This window comes from Passer montanus, unplaced genomic scaffold, assembly GCF_014805655.1.
Source record: "Passer montanus isolate IOZ18808 unplaced genomic scaffold, ASM1480565v1 scaffold36, whole genome shotgun sequence".
Classification (NCBI taxonomy): Eukaryota; Metazoa; Chordata; class Aves; order Passeriformes; family Passeridae; genus Passer; species Passer montanus.
Genome location: NW_024368374.1, coordinates 1856150 through 1870264, shown reverse-complemented (window position 1 = coordinate 1870264; position 14115 = coordinate 1856150). Strand labels below are relative to the sequence as shown.

The following is a 14115-nucleotide window of genomic DNA, read 5'->3' as shown; positions in this document are numbered from 1 at the left end:
AAGGAAGGAAGGAAGGAAGGAAGGGTTAGGATATGACAATATCTGTTGTTTAGCCCATGGGTCTCAGTTTCCTTGTTACTGCGGAACACAGCAGCTTTCCATTTAACGTTCCAATTTTCTCCCTGTATGATTTTCAGTGATGTGACATTTAGAAGGGATGACAAAATCTCAATACTTGTTTATTCCATAGGTCAATATTCCAAATAGTTGTCTTGATGCATTAGAAATGTTAGCTGCATTACTGTTAATATTGACACCTGATATTTACTTCACAGAAGTAAAAAAGGTCATGTTTTTATCATATCTTCCTTCCTAATTAATTGCATAAATATGTTTCATACTGGAAAAGACCTGTTAAATCCAATGAGAATTTGTTCTGTTCAGAAGGGTAACTCCTATGTCTTGGTTATATTATGGCCAACTATGAAGAGATGTAATAATTTTAAATTCATGCCATTTATGAACAGTAAGTACCCCAAGATATTGGTATTTGTTTAACTCTGTGTACTAACCATCTTTGTTCCCTTTATGTAATAAGGTGTGACCACTAATTTTCTTTTTTGGTCCACTGAGTGGAAAGACAACAATGTATTAGAATCTACCGGAGAGCATCCACAGCTCCAACTCTAAATGAACATATTGAAAAAGAATAATGTCTCCAAACAGAATAAAGAGATTAATATTCAAAGTTTAGTTACTTAGTAGGGGCCTACACTTCGTGTATGTGGGGATTTAGTGATGTATTGTTTAGATCTGCCAGGGGTAATTTTGTATTGTACCTTATTTTAAAATCTTTGAGCTAGACAGCATAGACAATAATTCAATGTCTTTGAGGTCTTTCAAAATCCTCCTGTGAATTTTTAACATTTTTCTTTCATGCATTTACTCTATGATAAGTGGCTTTTCAGGGGTCCAATTCCCTTGGGACTGTAGCCAGTTGCTTGAGAAAGTTGCTGTTTACTACAGGACAATAAACAATGGCCCCTGTTTGTGAATTCTTTCTCATAAAGTCTGTAAACCAAAGAGCTTGCTATATGAAATGCTTTAGAAAAGTCACAAGAAAAGCTTTAGAATTCTCACTTATTAGTTAAAAAAAAAAAACCAAACAAACCAAAAACAAAAAAACCCCAACAAACTCCTTGAAAAAGTTGTGATTAAAACTTCACTAATTTTTTTTCTTTAGAAATTCAGTTGCATGAGGACTTGTGTGATTTTCACATCATATAAACCAAATAATATGAGGATGATCACACAGGTGAAGGCTGAAATCTGGTTATGCTTTGATGAACTTTTACTAGGAAAATGCAATAAGTAGCTACTTGGTCTACAAGAGAAGGATCAGGACTACAGTCATAATACCATAGAGACAATCAATGTCTGCTGAAGAAGTGAATACTATACTAACATGACTACAGCCTTTAAAAATCAGAGACAATGATCAGGAACACTACATGAGAGAAGAAAACAGCAAAGCAATTGAAAATGCAATTCTTCAGCAATTTTCTATATGATTATGTATTGTAATAAGTGTTCAATAATGTCTGAATTAAGATATTTTTGTGACCTAATATATTTTATACAGTTTGACACCTCATACTAGCAATTTTTTTATCTTTCTTGTGGTCGTATGTGGTCTCCAACACACAGGTTTTTCGATAGACATTCATCACTGTAGGATGAGCACATCTAATACTAGTGCACCAAGCACTACAAACTAATCTACTTTAATTTTGTTCTGGCACACTTGCTTGAAAGAGAAGTGTGTGACCTGCTTCATCTTTATAAATTAAAATTACCTACATACAAATTTCGCATATAATTTCATTAAAGCAAGCTAAGTAAAGAGAAAGCCTTGCAACTGAAGCAGAAACATGCTGAGGTGTAAAACGGTCATTGTTTCTCATGGAATTTCATTCCATGTATCGAGCCTGTCCACTAAAGATGTCAGTCCCTGTGCAGATAAACTGTATTTATGACTGTTCTAATGAGACAAAACCCCAAAACTGTCAACCAGTCGTCAGAAAGGACTTGGTCTTTTTGATACCCTGAGTCATTAAACACCTTCAAACAAGGGTGAGATATTGAACTTGCCTGGTGGACTCTGAGACAGGCTTTGTGCCCTGACAGGTCAGGTGGCAGCGAGCACTATGCATGCCCTGCAGTACCCAGGCAGACAGAGTTTTCCAGGCAGTGAAGGTGTGTTTAGAGCATTACATAAACAAGGATATAAGTGATCCTGATCATCACTCACCATAACTAAATGGTGCGCTCTTGTGCCTTAGAGATGCTTACATGTGCTTAGTTTGTCTTTTCAAATAAGTTTTTAATTAAAAAAGCAAATTTTACTCCTTCGGTAAAGATTTAAAAAACAATCCTGCAAAAAGCATTTCATTTAGGTTCGATACAAGTTACTGCATGTTAAACAGAAATTAGCTATTAAGAAATACAGAGTAAAACAAGGATAAAAAACCTAATTATATAGTCTCTACATCTAAATAAATGTATTTAAAATATCTATGTTGTTTTGGTAACATAACTGACTCATTAGCTCTAAATTAAATACCTATAGTGTAAAACAAATCTTACCTTAAAACATTACCCCTCCCAATATAGGAGACTCTCCTTTATACACCACAGTGGACACACTTAGTGAAACAGGCAAATGGCAGAAGTTAGCCCTTTAAATATTTAATGCCTCTGCACATTAAATAAAACTGTCTGCAACATATATTTCGTAGTGATTTATTTGCAATTCAGATGTTATCTCTAGATGTATGTAGAACCGTTAAGTCTGCTAACAATTTTAGAAATTATAATAAAACCAAAAATTGTAGCAATTCATTTATGTTAATTTACTGACACCAAACTCCTCAGGGCAGCAGCCATGAATACACTTTCTTATGTAAAACTAAACATGTTTTGGTACCTAACACATCAACATTAATGACAGAAATACTACCCAAGATTTATATTTGCATAGATTTCTTTGTTTGTTTGTCTTACTTTATTTTTTGCATCCAGCAAATGCTTTTTTTAAGAGTTAAAAAAATTGTTTTATGTCCTCATCATTAAGATGCCTTAAAGGACCAAATTTCCAGGACATGGACATTAAACAATTAAAAAAAAATCAAGCCTGTTTAATTTGTCTTTATTAAAGATAGAAAAAATCACTAAGCGTTTTTTGTGGTCTCAAAGATACAGTATTTCATATTTTAATTTTAGGATCTGTTTTTCTTTTTGCAGCAGGTTTAGGATATTTTAAATGTTAATTTTGCACCTTGGTTATTACATTCTGTTCTGGCTTTTTTATAGCACTGGCTTCTGACTAATCACTTATGACAAGACTGTAAGACAACAGTTTGCCTGCAGAAAGGGAGATGTATAGCAGAACCATCCCAGGAGCAAACAGAGAAGGGAATTATGACTTTTAGAAACATTATTTCCTCTCTCGCTTACCCCTGGCTCTAAGGGGGGCAGAAACCCCTACTGCTCTGTGCTGGCAGCCAACTGTCAGTTCAGCTTATCTCAGATGGCCAATGTGTTGAGAGGATGAAGCCAAAGTCCTGCATGGCCTTGAGCACCAGCTGCCAATGCCCCATCAGGACAGGGACCAGTGGCCCCTCACAGGCTGCTGTCATCACTCCAGCTTTTGCTGTGACCTGAAGTCACACTAGCCCAAGCCAGGAAGCAAGCCCTCAAGTCTCCCTTATTTTCCTGCACAGTGGGGATAAGAGTATTTGACAATCCTATTTGGTGATTATGCCACTGAAACCAGTATAGATACCTCAATCTGGTAGTCAACCAAGGCAAAACAATCATCTCCTACCTCGTTACGCAGTTGTAGATATACTGGACACATTGGGCAAGAACCTCATTTTGCAATTCCCGAGAGCAAATTTCTCATAGGTGGGCCCCTCCCTGGATTCTCTCTTGCCATCAGGAGATGAAAGGGAGCTTCATACAAATAAATGGCTCGTGTTGCACCTACAGATGTGTCAAACTTTGAAAACCTCATGCTCTAGACAGCCTTGCCTTGCTGCTAATTGGTATGTTTTTCTTTAAAAAGTGAAGATTCTAACCTTTTACTTGACAGATATGTGGGCAAAATGCCACACAACATTTTGAAAGCTTATCTATAGTCTGCTGTTTACAAGTCTTGTTTATGTTGGAGCTCACACAGGAGTATACAAATGAAAAGGGTTAGTAGAAACAAAACTGGATGGTTGGTTTCAATAGATGTGTAAACTGGCAAAGAAATGTTTCTTTGCCAGCTTACACATCTATTGAAACCAACCATCCAGTTTTGTTCCTACTACAAAAAGTCTAAAGATGTTGCTCCCTTTTAAAAGGCATACAAATGTAACACTTTACTGAACAGATTTTTTTAAAAATCATAATTTATTCCTAGTTGTGTCCCTGAACTTTTGGGATGGGGTGCAAAGACAGTTTCATTACCTGTTTTGGGTTCTTTGTTTTTACTTTAGGTTTTGGTTTTTTCCTTCTAATCTTCTGAAATTGCAGCTAGGAGAGAGTAAATGGGATTCCATCTCTCTCAGAGATTTAGCAACAGAATTGTTTACAGAGTTGCAATCAGTCATGTTTAAAGTAGAGCTACTAACTGCATAACTAAATAAGGGAATACTCTGGAAACAAAGGGTTGTATAACAGGTAAATTTAGCTTGAAGAATCTTGAGTGTCCAATGTATAAGAAATTTCATACACCCTTAGAAGAGTTTGAAATTTTGTCAGGGGGTGCAAAAATGCTAGCTTAGAAAAACCAAAATGAAAAAGAAAAAAAAAAAAGGAAATAACTAATTACCAGAAATCTGGCTTAATTCCTTTGTTGTTGCTGTTCTTGTTACTGGTTTTGTTTCCACTATGAACTTTATCTCCTACAAATTGATACACACAGATTACTTTGCGCTTAAAGTTCAGGCTTACTCTCTTCAGGGAACTGGAATTTGATTTCCAGGTGCACTTTGGATTCAGAAGTTTTAAAGTTTTATCTTCATCCACCTGGGGAGTAATTGTAAGAATATTGGCAGAGGTGAATTTCTGTGGATCAGGACTACCTAATACTTTACATGTGAATTATTCTAGAGTCTTCCTCAATCTTCTGCTTTCTACCAATACTGGAAGGTGGCAGCATCAGCTCTGAAGACACTGGTCTTCCTTCACATGAAAATTGTGGATGCTCACATGTCTGACTGATGTTACAGTTTTCAATCTCTAAGCAGTGCTTTGTGAGGAAAAGTGATGCAAAGTGAGCTTTACCACACTCCCTTGGCTATAGCCACTAAATATTAGCTCCTAAGAAATTGTAATACAGAAATACTAGAAAAGAGATGAGATTCAGAGACATGCTGTATTGAGAATTTCAGTGAATTCCAATGTATTCATTACTATTAAAATATTAATATAATATAATTATATTCTTAGGGACCTTCCTACATAAGAAGCATGAGAAATATCTGGTAGCTTTCTTAGATGTTGTTGGGTCACTAATTTTGTCTGATAAATGTTCTTTTTAATGAAGAGAAAGAAAATATTTGTTCCATATCAACTCTCACTGAGAATAACCTTAAAGGTAAGATATTTTTCTTAGAGTTCCAGCACATGGCTTTGCCCTTAAACTTCTCTCATAAAATATATTTAACAAGAATTTTAAGGTCTTTTATTTATCAAGAATTTAAGATTAGGGTCTCCATTTTCTTTGATTTCCCTGATCTTTCATATACTCAGATATGTCTGGAAATGTTACTTTGACTACAAAGGCCTATAGTGACAGAACAAGGGGGAATGGCATTAAAATGAAAGAGGGTATGTTCGGGTTAGGTATTAGGAAAAAAATCTTTACTGTAAGAGTTAAGAGGTATTGGGTACAGGTGGCCCAGAGAACTTGCTGACCCCCATTCACTAAAGCAGTCAAGGCCTGGATGGATGGGATTTTGAGAAACCTGATCTAGTGAAAGGTGTCTGTGCCTATGGCAGGGGTGTTGGAACTAGATAATTTTAAGGTCCCTTCCAGCCCAAATCATTATGTGATTCTATAATTTTGGCTTCTCCTACGTTGTCCTCTATCAGTACTTCTGTCTGGAAAATATGAATCATTTAGCCAGATCTTTGAGTTTGGTCTGCTTCTACCTTTTCCTTAAAGCTAGCACTATCAGCACTCCCAAGAAAATTTTAAATCTCAAAGATGAGATTCTACCCAAAGCAAAGCTTGATAAAACATCCAAAGTTAGAATAGAAAAGGAGCAGATGAACACCCACTGGCTCATGCTGATGTAAGATGCCAGGTCTTCTTGTCCATGCATGATCCCACTCTGGCAGCTCTGCAGGTTTGCAGATTATGCACAGTCCACTCCCCAAACCCAAGAAAAGATTCTCTTTCCTTCCCTTCTCAGACGTATATAGCAGTTATATAGCAGTATATAGCAGTTCTGTTCCCTGCTTTTCTCAGCATTTATTGGAGTTCCTGCTCACTCTTGATTTTGTTTTCTTTCCCCCTTCCTCCTTCTCCTTTTTTATCCCACATTACCAGAAATTTCTTTATTTGACCATTCCCAAGGAAGACACAATATTTCCAGAGTGCAGCCTAAGCCAAAGGGGAACAGGACAAAAAAAAATTGTCCCGGCCTGCCACATAATCTTTAAAAGACATAGGAGACATTAACCATTAGCAATAACTGCAATCAAATTAATTCCATCTACTAAACCAAGTATTTAATAAAATTATGTTTATAAATGTTTAAACAAATATTTAAATCATTATATTAATGACAGGTCTATGTGTTCTAAACCCTAACAAACTTGTCATAAAGAATTCACAAAACAGATTTTCATCAGTGAAGTACTTCATTATTCAGTGAAGTAAATCATATTGTTCATCTCTATATGGTTTGATGTAATTTACTGTGCAAACAAAAATTGTCAGGTTTGAGAAAAATCCATACAATATTTGCTTCAGAAAAGTTGTAAAATGCTTCAGAGAATATCCGTCATTTGAAAACACAGATATTTCCTTTTCTTTTTCACAGGATCTAGTGTCTGTATTTACAGTGTATTCCTATCTCACTGGTACTGGCAGTGTGTGCATTATGTTAACATGCCAAGTCATACGATCCTATCACTATGCCATATCCTAAGTCCAGCACTGGCATCATGTTATAATCAAATGGCTAAAGCGTTTTATTTTAAAATGTTTTTGTTTTTAAAGGAGGCTATGCAAGTAAAAACACCAGCCCCCTTGACCATTATCTGAGTGTCTCTGTCTCTTCATCATTCTGCCCAGCAACTCTGTGAGCTACTGGACAATTTCAATCAAATTTGCAAATGGTTTAAAGGTGGTTTTAGTTTAAATTTCATTTCAGTGCATGGGTATGTATGCAATACAAATTGATACCCAGAGAGAAGTAAAGGTAGCTGTTGTACCTTTCCAGGCAGCTGTTGCCTAGCCCAGCAGCATGTCCCTCTCAGCCAGCCACTCATAGCTGCAGGGCAACCATCAGACACAGGAGGAATCTGGTAGCAGTGACAGAGAGAAAATTAAAAGCCACACCTGTAGGAAACCAGTTTTCAGTATTTCAATTGCTCTTAAAGAAATTGTTTTAAAAAAACTCATTAAGAAAACTTCTTAGTCTGTTTGAAACACGCTGGGTTTTATCTCAGTGTGCCCTGTTTTCACTGTAATAAAAAAGCAAAAAATGTTTCTGTATATTGTACTAAATAATAATTAAATAATGTGGCTGAAAAAAGGCATAAGAATACACATCCTAAGACCTCACATCTGGCATAAAACTCACCCTTTCTGTAAGCCAAATAAACACTTGTGGGTGCATGTTTTTTTCTGTTTCCAAAATTACACAGGTACAACTGTAACTATAATATTCCCAGCTACATAGAAACCATAGGTATCAAGTCTTCCAGTGAGAATTTCACACTTAGTTCCTATTCACTAATTCCGTTTGCCTGAAGCCTTTTAAATAGTCCTGGGCTCAGCTTCAGCAGCCTTTTCCTACTCCTCTTTCTTCTTGGGTCCTATCCTCCCATCAGCCCACTAAGACACCCTCTCTTTCCTTTACCTACTGCCCTGTTATTTTGTATTCCCTTTCTCAGCAATTCTCTCATCAACCTGTCTTGCTTGTGAGGTGTGACCTCACAATTAAATTGACATAAATCTGCTTACATACAGAGCAACAAAAGGGGTTTTATTTGTTGTTCTGTTACAACTTTGAAACAATACTAACAAACAGAAAGAATGTCATTTTAGTCTATGCAAGTTGTACTACTTTGCTACTATGGGATGGATCAAATCAGTGGAACGGTTTCTATTGATTTGAGTTTCTGGACAGTACTTCTCTTACATTTCTCTAGATGCCATGTAATTTCTATTTTTAATTGTTATTTTAATACATTTAATACTACTGCTACCAAAAAAAAAAAAAAATCTTGCCATACCACAATTTGTTCATCACCACAATTTGTTGATCATCCTTTTAGTCTTTTTAAAAGAGAAACAGATTTTGTACATTTTAATCCTCAAACATAGTATGATCTTAATGACTGCATATTTTTAACAGTTCATTTACCTCATTTTTAGATTCTGTAAGAATGCTTGATGACTACAATTTAGTTAGATGCTTTCTACTCTTTAAGAATATCACCACTGACACCTCAAACACACCCACATCTCATCTTTGTTACTAAAAAGAAGCTGACCTGAGGAAATGTCTTCATTTTCTATGAGTATTAAAGTACAAAAATATAATTTCTCTGTAGTACTTTTTGGTTTATAGCTATGGCTAAATAATAGGCTGGACAGTTTTGTCATGGCTTCCTCACACAGGTAAAGCATGTTTGTTTATTAGCAGGTAATTGTCTTATATATGGATTACTTGTTCCTCAAATTTGCTCCTTGGCCTTGCTAATTTTACATCTTTCTATTGTTCTCAAGCTGATTGGATTTAGGCTTTCTCAATGATACATTTTAGGCTCAAATAACTTAAACACTGAACCTTGACATTTAACTATATTGATCTTTTCCTTGCCTTCCTATTTTCTTTTAGTTGTTTAGGGATTATTTGTTCTGAGACTTCTGTGCTATGCTTAAGCACCCTCCACACCAAGACAACAGATTTTCATTTCAACAATTCTGACTGAGGGTACTTCTTATTTATTTCCTTTTTTTATTTTTTGAAAAAGAAAAGTTTACCTGTCTTTGCTAAAGACAGAATAATAAAGTATTGGATTTCAGCATGAACACTTCACCAAAAAAAGACTGAATACTGTTGTCATGTTTTCAATAAATTAAAAAAAATGTTTGGAGACGTGTTCTGTTACTACTTGTTAGTTAGGTTAACATCACACTATAGCTTCCAATAAACAAACAGAGTATTTAAAAGTAGCATTCTAAAGCATAATTTAACTCCATACATAGTTAATTGTTAGGGCTGTTATATTGGACTTTGCTCCTCTGTTGAGCTTCTCCTTCACAGAGTATTTAATGTGCTTTTATTGATCTGGCAGACAGTACAAGTCTTCTATATGTGTATTTCTATTAGATAGGATTTGTGATTTTTCTATGTATTAGCCTCTCCACAGACCAGCTTTCTCTCCAAGTTGATAATAAGGACTTTTTTATTTTGTTTTCTTTTTTGTTTGCTTTTTCAGCAACAAATACAAACTATATATTCCAAATACAGTGACATGGCAAAACATATAGGTATTACTTGCATTCATTTGCATTACCATCATACATTTAATTTCCAACTCTTCTTTGTGAAAAATACAACAATTTCTGATGAATTAATATGAAATTATGATGCCAGTCTAAGCTATCAAATATGTAATGTGTGCTAAAAATTGACGAAAAAGTATTATAGATATACTGTAAAATCATCAAACTAATAAAATATTCATTACTTGCACAGGTGGATTAAAATCAATAAATGCCATTTTGTTCTTATAAACTGTCTGATGCAACAAACATCAGCCTGACAGATGCATGTATTCATATGCAGGCACGATTTTTTAATGTGTAATTTACCAGTTAGGCATCTAAGTCTTTATTGGGTTTAAGAGCCACAATTTGTAAAGATGTGAAGATGGCATGATTTCCAAGAAATCATTAGAAATAATGAATAATCAGCCATACCTGAGAATGAGTATTAACATGCAGCTCTGCTGAACTTAACACCACAAAACCAAAGTGACTTGTAGAGCAAGGAGTTTGATTTATCATTATCACCTGGCACTCAGTCAGAGGTTTGAAGAACCAGTGCTAGTGTTTCAGATTTTATTTTTCCTCTAAGTATTCCATGCATGTCGTTGGTATCAATGGATTGTTGTAAGCTGCAAGATGTTTGATAAAAAATACAGATTTTACAAGCAAAGAGTCCAGTTACTTGTATAAAGGGTTATATAGTTTTTCCCTTAATTCAGAGTCCCAAGTACTTGTTTTACAAACTGCAGAGTGCCCTCAAATGTATTGAATTCATTGTGGAGTCAGAGTATTTATTGTGTAATGCTGAGTCATATAAAAAAAAAAAAAGTACTCACCAGGGTGGAGGAAAAAAAAAAGTGATGAAGACACTAGCCTCCTCAAAAAAAAAAAAAATCATCCTGTGTTTCAAGACTGTTTTTTAAAGTAAACATGAGAAACACTGTCAGACATATATTACATAGTATATGCCACCGTAGTACATTTTTTTTTTTTACTCCTGCTGGTGTTTTCATGCTCTGAAAGGAAACTAGTGTTACCACATGCGTGCACACTTAGGCACAGCGCATAGCCCACGGTATGTATGTATACAGATACACACCCGCCCCACAGGATGCACGCACACGGGATATACCCCAAATGCAGCAGTACCTCTGGCACGCTAGAGGGAGCCAGTACATAATTGCAATGACCCTTTTTCCCCCACCCTCAATTAGCAGAACTGGCGTGGAAAAATCTCTGGACATCCTGAGATATCCTAAAGGTTTGGCATAAGCAGCAGAAGAAGGAGAGGAAAGCAGAGGACTCAAGCTGCAGTCAGCCGAGGCCTCCTGATAGCTCAGGGGCTTACGCTGGTGTTTGTTCCACTTTTAATATTATGCTGCTTTCATAGGGAACTTCTCCAAATACGTGACTTAGCCGGGCACGCCAAATTCCCTCAGCCAATCTGAAGCCCTCATGCAGAAAGCAAAGCCCATTTTGTAAACATATCCTTTATTTCATCTGTCCGTCGCTCTCACACAGAAAGTTGGCTCGGCTGAGAGTAGTGGTTTTCTGCTGCTACTAATGTATGCACAGTTTATTTATACACTGCATTTTAACACGGCATTAGCTCTATAACGGTTACCAGCAGACTCGCTCTGGACGGCAAACTATCTGTTTCACAGCTGCAAAGAGGTCCTCAGGACGAGAAGACGGGTCTGGAAAAAACACTCATTTGAATTTATAAATCTGCAAGACTTTTTCCAAGTCATATTATATTTATGGACATAATAACTCAGGGCTGAAGGTTATTCTATTGAGCAAGGCAAACGAGCAGCTGCCTTAATTGACTCTTAAGAGACACTCCTAAAATATTTCAGGAGCGTCTTATAAGTGCTCCAGAGTTTATTTTCTTCCTGTTTTTTGGTTGTTTTATTTTTTTTAATTTTTTTTCCTCTTTTCCCCTAAATGATTCTTGCTACTTACACGCTCGTCACAAATGGTAGCTTCATTTCCGTACGCACGGGTCGAGACCGGCCCTCCAGCAATCCGAGCACGCACCTTTCCAGCCTCAGTCCTCCCCCCGTCACCGCCGCCCCCGGCCGGGAGCCTCCCTTGCGCGCCGGGGGCGGGCGCTGCTGCGGCCCCCGGCCCCTCACGGCGCGGCTGCCGGCGCCCCGCTCCCCGCCGGCAGGCGATGGGCTCCCGCCCTCGGGAACTGCCCCTCAGGGAGAGCGAGACCCTCTCGGGGCAGCTCCCGCGGGGCCGGGCAGAGGTGGCGGGGGTGTCCCCCCACCCACAGCCCCTTCTCTCGCCGCGCATCCCCGGCCCGGCGGTCACTCGGGGGCCGCGCCGCGCAGTCAAGTCCTCGCCCTCGCAGTGCTTCGGGCGAGTTCGGGAGCGCCGCGTCCCCCCCCGCTTCCCCACCCGTCAGCGCGGAGGACTTGTTAACACGTCTTACAAATAAATAAATAAGGGGGGCGGGGAGGCAGGGGCGAGGACGCGGCGGCCGCGCCGGGGCCGGCCGGCGCCGCCGCCGCCCATTGGCTGGCGGGGAATCCGTATCAATGTTTAAGCCGCGGCGTGAGGTGAATAGAGGCAGTCGGAGAGCGGCGCTGGGCGAGCGCGGCGCGGCGCGGCGGCCCCGCGAGTGCTGCAGTGAGGGAGGCGAGGAGGGGGGGAGAGAGAGAGAGAGGGAGAGAGCGAGGCAGAGCGACAGAGCGCGGCTCCAACTGTTGAATTTTCACTGAATTCTCTACTTACCTGCGGGCGGCTGGTGAAATGGATCTGGTTTATCGGGGATCGGCGTTCGCTCCGCGTGCTGCCTGGCTAAGACTGGCGACCGTCTGTTTGCAAGGGGCCACCCATCAATGAGGCAGAGAAGAATAATTGTTTTTTCTTCTTTTGCGTTTGAAAGCCTCCCTGCCACACGGTGCAGAATTAACTGTGTACTTTGGGTCCGGACTCAAATAAAGGAGAAAAAACAGTGCAGAACTGAGACTCGGAACTAGATCTGTGAGCTATGTATTGGAAACCTATGTTTTTATTGCTTTTTTTTTTTTTCTTTTAATGTGAAAGATCTCTGATTTATTTCACACATAACACTGAGGAAAGGTGGTTAAAAACACTCAGCAAAGCAGGAGACAGACGCGCCTCTGTGCCAGTGAGTGGATAACAGCCTTGTTTTCCTGATCCTCAGTCTCCCGGAGAAAGAGGTATAGTAAAAGTGTAGCTGGATCCGACACCCCCACCTTCTCTTTTTTTTTTTTTTTTTTTTTTTCTTCTTTCTTCCCTCCTCCCTCTCCAAAATATAAATCTGATTAATTTCTTTCCTGTCTATAGAGTGAGTCAGAGAAGCTTTAGGAAGAAGCTGCAACTAATGTCTGTGAAGGGAGGAACATGAGGCGATAGTGAATGTGATTTGTTCCGCTGGATCTGACTCATCCAAGCAGATTGAAACACCTGCATTTCTGGATTTGCCATTCTTTTATTTCAGGTTGTTAAAAGAACCTGAAATAATATTTTGCTACCCTTCCCCAGTATTTACCTATACACCGTATCACTAGGCAAGGTGTGTATCAGAGAGGGGGAACGCATCTGGCATTGCTGCCGCTCTTCTCCCCTGTACCAAGATGCTCAGAGATACTGTTAAAGCTTTGAAAGGACTGCAAAAAATGCATCACACTGATCGCGGAACTGCATAGCTTTTAATATAAGCGAATTAATCGATTAAAAGATCTCCCACTTTATTCATCGCAAGGATTGTTTTTCCTCCTCCTCTCACCTCCCCTAAATGAAGAGGGCTAGGCGGCAGTGTCATTGGAAGGAGACGCTGAATAGAAAGAAAAGAGAGGCACTTGATAGCGCAGCCCTGTGAATACAGAGACTGTTTCCCTTTTAGCGAGAGACTAAGAAAGAGAGAGAGAGTGTGTGTGTGTGTGTGGTGGCTTTTCTTTCTCCCCCCGCCCTCCCACCTCCTCTCTATCTTTTTTTTTTTTTTTTTTTTTTTAATCTATGCGTCCAGCTATGGGTTGCCTGTTGCTTTCCTCTCGGCTGGAGAGAAAAGCAAACTGGAATTAAACTGCATCGAGAAAAGTGCAGCTCCTCAGACACGCATACGCACACACGCATAGATACACGGAGAGAAAGGATGTGGTGGTGGCGGCGGCTACTGGCCTGTCTTAAAGAAACCCAAGTGTGCTGCTGATTGAGCACGGTCTGAGCTTTCTCTCAAAATATATATTTACTGCTAGTGATGAAGGTCAACTGGTGGGTTTCTTAATTTTTTCACCCCAAAAGGACGGGTGGGAGGCTGGTAGTAGAGGGGGAGAAAGGAAGCTATAAATTCGAACACTAGTTTTTGCGGGCGGGGGCGGAGTGGTTTGGGTTTTGGGCTTTTTTTTTTTTTTTTT

General features: G+C 38.9%; 2 protein-coding genes across 10 annotated transcripts in view; one reads left to right on the top strand and one right to left on the bottom strand.

Moving 5' to 3' along the window:
* LOC120505825 (translation initiation factor IF-2-like) overlaps positions 1-12156 on the bottom strand; it is a 31519-nt gene extending 19363 nt beyond the window's left edge. Inside the window, exons 1-2 of one of the 2 annotated variants that reach the window (XM_039716745.1) lie at positions 11690-12156; positions 10764-11421 (exon numbers count right to left, since the gene is read on the bottom strand). In XM_039716745.1, the coding sequence (XP_039572679.1) occupies positions 11383-11421; positions 11690-12025 (375 nt within the window). In that variant the 5' untranslated portion in view covers positions 12026-12156 and the 3' untranslated portion in view covers positions 10764-11382. Of the gene's footprint in view, positions 1-10763; positions 11422-11689 lie in introns of those variants that run through there. The other variant, XM_039716744.1, reaches the window with a different exon arrangement.
* Positions 12157-12400: 244 nt separating this feature from the next.
* The window catches only part of PCDH17 (protocadherin 17), a 90441-nt gene continuing 88726 nt past the window's right edge, over positions 12401-14115 (top strand). For 7 of the 8 annotated variants that reach the window (XM_039716773.1, XM_039716774.1, XM_039716776.1 and 4 more), the window contains exon 1: positions 12401-12918. The gene's annotated coding sequence lies outside the window, so the exon portion shown is untranslated. Of the gene's footprint in view, positions 12919-13866; positions 13973-14115 lie in introns of those variants that run through there. The other variant, XM_039716775.1, reaches the window with a different exon arrangement.